The sequence below is a fragment of the Engraulis encrasicolus genome, chromosome 16 (assembly GCF_034702125.1).
Source record: "Engraulis encrasicolus isolate BLACKSEA-1 chromosome 16, IST_EnEncr_1.0, whole genome shotgun sequence".
NCBI classification, from domain to species: Eukaryota; Metazoa; Chordata; class Actinopteri; order Clupeiformes; family Engraulidae; genus Engraulis; species Engraulis encrasicolus.
This window is the reverse complement of record NC_085872.1, coordinates 19,020,863-19,026,293: the sequence shown is the minus strand read 5'-3', so window position 1 is coordinate 19,026,293 and position 5,431 is coordinate 19,020,863. Positions and strand designations below refer to the sequence as shown.

The 5,431-nt window shown below is 43.5% G+C and overlaps 1 protein-coding gene across 1 annotated transcript in view; it reads right to left on the bottom strand.

The window, feature by feature from the left end:
* Positions 1–2,857: 2,857 nt before the first annotated feature.
* Positions 2,858–5,431, bottom strand: part of ak5 (adenylate kinase 5) — a 64,505-nt gene continuing 61,931 nt past the window's right edge. Inside the window, exons 13-14 of the mRNA XM_063220250.1 lie at positions 4,008–4,208; positions 2,858–3,090 (exon numbers count right to left, since the gene is read on the bottom strand). Coding sequence (XP_063076320.1) covers positions 3,025–3,090; positions 4,008–4,208 — 267 coding nt within the window. The 3' untranslated portion in view covers positions 2,858–3,024. The remainder of the gene's footprint in view (positions 3,091–4,007; positions 4,209–5,431) is intronic.

Below are 5,431 nucleotides of genomic sequence, written 5' to 3'. Positions count from 1 at the left end.
CCCATTGACTCTTGAGCTTTTTATTAATTTCCAACATGTTTGTAAAATATTTGTGAAATGTAAATAATGGCTAATTCAAATATATTTTAGGGAGTAAGATTTTTGTGTGCTTAACTCAACATGTTAATCATGGAAAATGGCAAAACAATACTGGACCGTAAAAGTCACATTTATTAAGTCTTTCTGTACATGTTTCCTGTGGGAAGTTGTTGCAAGTCAGACACTGATGCACACGATAGTAATGTCCAACACCACCTTGCTGCTTTGGACAAAACTGAAAAGTGGCTCAATGGCTTTTAGTGCTGGCAAACATTTGAAGTGATTAATATTAATTAATCTGACTCCTGTGAAACAAAGTGTATTCAGAGTGCCATTTTATCGTCAAGTGACCATTTCTAAAACTAAACCTTCTCATGAACTTGGAATTAATCCCAAATTCTCAGACCCTTCATAACTAGAAGTGAACCCCCCCTCTGTGATTTTTGTGGCCATCTCTTATCAATTAAGCATATTCTATTTTGCTCTGCTCTTAGAAGGAAAATACAACAGTTTTTTTTAAAGAAGACACTATGTTTGCTATTTTTTAATAAGGTCCCATCTTTAAAGGTTTTAAACTTTTTAAAATGTATCGATGTGACTAAACTTTTTTAATGTATTTATTCAATTTATATCTCAGTTCATTTTTAATGTGAAGTATATTTGATTACCTGTACTGGCCATGAAATAGCCCCAGTTGCATATTTGTCCATAAATGTAAAACAGACAAACAAATCAAACCCCTCATAAGTAGTCTTAACTGGTTGTAAATTGCTCATAGAGGATGACATGGTTAGGGGATGAAGACGTGCCAATGTTCGGGGAGTGAAATAACCTGGCTTTCATTATGAGCAGCATTACTGTTGAATGTCACAGTTGGCAGAGAAACGTACACCATTTGGCTGCCTAAATTTGTGAAGGAGTTGAAGGAGAGGATTGTGCACATTCCAGGGAAAGGTGCAGGACGAAGGTCAACTCGTGAAAAAATAAAACAAAACAAAAAGGATTCTAAGTGTGCAGACTCCTCATTCTGAAAACTAAATTTGTGAAGGAAACATTTACTTTTGATTCTCTTTCAATATGTGTATTCTATTGTTTTGCGCACTGCATTTTTAATGAGTAAGTTATTTGTCGTCGTGAAAGACAGTAATAGTCATATAATCAGAATGTTGCTGTGCGACAGACACCTAAGATTCACTCCTCTATACTTCACTAGGTTCAGTCATTTACACACAGCTGTCTTTTTTTAAGTAGTTATTGGAAGATTGTGGTATGGGACACCTAGTGATGCCATCTACTTCTTGACCATGGGGCCTGAAATTGCAAAAAAAAAATGAATGGAAGTGAACGAGGCGTGTCATGATGGATTTGTGGTGCATAGGTGGCTTTTAAAGGTTTGCGTCGGAAAATCACTAATTTCAAGCCCAGCAATTATTTTTTTGACTCCCTATGAGGCGACAGGAAGGGATGGAGACTTGGGTACGTCTTAGGATGCCTGGACACAGAGAGGCTATTTAAGAGGGACTTTGGATATGGGTGTTGCTGATGCCTGAGCTGTGGTCAATGCAACTGGTGGGATATGCCTCTTAGTTCCTGGCTCCGCTTTGTTCTTAATCTTCATTCAGTGAAGCAACCAGTAGATGTCAGGAGCAGACAGGATTTTGTTCCAAGCGCTGTAAGTCCACCAGAGCATTGTGCATGCATTGTAGACTACATGCTGGGATTAATTAACTTAGTCTCCAATCGATGCTCACTCAGTGTGTTCATGGTGTTGCATATCAGATTGTTTCAGTGAGTTAAGACATCACACTAAACCCCAGCTAAAATTGTGTGTAATGATTGAAAAATGGTGGCTGCAACAATGCATTTACTGAAATTAAAAAAAGAAATATCCTGAGAACCCTTCTGATTGTAAACACTGTCTTTTCCAAGCACATGACATTGAGAAATATGGGCTCCATGTGGTGTTAATTCGTACTCTTCACAGACCGATCGGCCAGCTAACGCTGTGATCGCAGGCATCCTGTAGAGACATCACGACACTTCCACCTCCCCCTCTCCATACGAGGTGCTAAAATACAACCTACACACTGTATGATCTCCTGCATTGACTCTCTAAACCGATGTCATATTATTATATAGACTACAGTTTCACAGGCAAAAACAACTTCAGGCATTGCATGTTTTTCCAATTTTTCTCTTTATTTATTTTTTTGTCTTAAAACACACAAAGGCGAGCAGGCCGGCTGATTTGTCACAGAGCTGGTATTTGCATGCTTGACAGTATGTAAAGCATCAGAGGACAGGACAGGTGTGGTGTGCGAGGACGGATACAGACAGGCGATGTACACCCCCAGGCCATTGGATGTTTTTTTGGGGGAAGTAACAATAGCAACACCCCTCCTTCCTCTGCACTTGACATCTGAACTTAGCTGTAGCAACAGTAATGGTTTCTATTTCTCCATGGCAGCTATGTACAAATATATAGCGAGAGAGCGAGTGAGAGAGAGAGAGAGAGAGAGAGGGAGGGGCAGATGTATTGCAGAGAGAAACAAAAGTGTTAAGTATTTGAGATTTTTTTTCTTCACTGCTGGGACATATTGGTGATATGGCTTAGGCAGCAAGAACAGCACAGAACAGGAGACAAGAGTCTGGTGTGTGTGTGTGTGTGTGTGTGTGTGTGTGTGTGTGTGTGTGTGTGTGTGTGTGTGTGTGTGTGTGTGTGTGTGTGTGTGTGTGTGTGTGTGTGTGTGTGTGTGTGTGTGTGTGTGTGCGTACACTCGAATGTGTTTGCACGTGTATGTGTGTGTGTGCTGGTGGTTCTCTCAAAAGATGTTGCTGGAGTTGTGTGTGTGCCTTGATGTTACATGGCGTGTGAGCTCCTCCGATGAAGAACTTGAGCATCTGCTCCACTTGGGGGCACCAGTGCAACTGTGGTCCTCCCTCCAGGAGCAGAGTGCCTCCCTCCCTCCGCCTGCCTGGCCTCCTCTAGCAGCTGTCCAGTACCCTGCAGATCTGCTCAAACACCTCGTCAGGGGGCCTCTCCGCATCAATCTGCAGTGCACACACGCAATTTAGTACATTACACGCGCATTTTACTTCTTTATTTGTGGACACATATTTTTCAAATTGATCACGCCAGACAAATTTAGCAATTACAAAGTTTCTCAGACACGCTTTCGCACGCACGCACGCACGCACACACACACATACACACACGCGCGCACACACACACACACACACACACACACACACACACACACACACACACACACACACACACACACACACACACACACACACACACACACACACAGCTGTAATGTGGTTCAGAGTTTCGACACACTGAAGAAAATTGCATGTTAGGAAAGAATACAAATGGGAGTCATAGCCTACCGTGGAAAAATGAAATTGCATGACTGTTCCACCATTTTGGGAAGGAAGATTTATGGGTATTGAGATGTAGGCTACTGTGTGCAGAACTGGAAGACTACATAACACGAGTAAAATCAAATACACCACTGCCTCTGGGCACATTAGTATGATTCACCACTATTGCAAAGTATGGATTTGGGACTCATTCAAAGACACTTAAAATGCAAAGCAGCCCATCATATCAAATGGATTTGCAGAGGGTGATTTTTAAAGAAACATCCGTGTCCTACATTTTGCAAGCTCTTTTAAAGATTTTTTTTGGCCTTTATCGACTTAATTTGATAGGATAGTGTGAGAGGTGGACAGAAAGCGAATTGGGACAGAGATGGGGAGGGGTCGGCAAAGGACCCGGGAATCTGGGAATCGAACCCTGGTCAGCCGCATGACAGGCGAGTGTCCTACTGGTGGGCCACAGCAGGGCCGTTGCAAGCTCTTTTAATGTGTTTACATTTTAAGAGGCCCAAAACTGCAACATGACAGAAAAAAAACAGTGTAAATACGCTGTGGTGCCACACTGCTATAGGGCTACATCCCACCTTGTGCAGCAGTTCTTTATGTTTGTAGTGAGACACCACCGGCCGGCTGCAGCTGCAGAAGCTCTCCACCCTCTTCTGGACGTCCTGGCCCGCATCTCGGCCGACCCGCGAGCGCAGCGCTGTCCTGGCACGCTGCTGCAGCCGACCGGTCAGTGTGTCGGCCGAACACTCCAGCAGGAGCACCACACTGGGCTGGCCCATCTGAAGGGGGGAGCAGCGATGAGGAGAGAGAGGTTTAAAATGTCCTTTATTGGACCAAATGTCAAATTATTACAGAGCCGCCAGTACATCATTTTTTCCAAGCGGAGAAAAACAAATGACAAAAAAACACAGTTCCCTCCTCACCCTCAACACAGACTTCTCATCCTCATCCACCTCACAAAGCATTCCACTTAGTCCCCAAATTCCCAAAAAAAGACTGCATCATTCACTAACTTGCAATAGGCGAATAGGAGAGAGAGAGGAGAGGATGAGAGGAGGGGTAAGTCGGCAGAGAGGCCCGCAGGAACTTGAGGAGGAGACAAGTGCAGGAAGGAACGGTGGTGAGGAGGGAAAGGAGAGATCAAGAGAGGTCAGGTGGCCGTCTTGGGAATGTGTAGCAGGAAGGGAGGACGCAGTGGTAAACAGAGGAAGGAGGAAAGCAGGTGAAGAGAGGGCAAGAATATGGAGGACAGGCCTCTCCTGAAGGGACTCCACAAAGTGCATAAGGCGTATTAAAGGAACAGTCCACCCTTTTTTGATTTTCACGTATTTGCTGTATTTCCAAACATTATTCATGAATTTGCATATACATTTTCTTCACAGTGTTTTCAGTACTTAGATTCACTGGATCAGAATTATTAGCCTAGCTTCGCATAATCACTGAGGGGGAAAGGAGAGATCAAGAGAGGTCAGGTGGGAGTCTTGGAAATGAGGGAAGGGAGGACGCAGTTGTTAACAGAGGAAGGAGGAAAGCAGGTGAGGAGAGGGCAAGGGTGTGTAGGACGGGCCTTTCCTGAAGGGACTCCAGAGAGTGCATAAGACTTATGAAGCTAAGACAGTCATTTCCAGCTGCTAATCTGTTTCCTACAGATAACAGCCTGCCATTTTAAAATAATTAAGTTTGATGATTTCAGCGATTACGCTACCATAGCAGCTCCAACCATTAAGTTTCTTCTTCACACCTGCCTGACCATACAGCTGAAGGAAGTTAAACTTCTGAGCATCAAACGCTGGATGCAAAAAGGAAAACGTGCTTCATCATATTTGTTTCTTAAGCGGTTTAATATTCTGTCTTCTTGTAATTGGCAAATCAATTTTTAATGTCTAATCATTAGGTGATACTTAGGCTCCCCCTCTAACACGTGAAAGCGTTTGTTTGTACAGCCCCTGTAGACATCTCCCCTGCTCCGGCACATGCACTAATTAGCAAGCCAGGCTGCTGG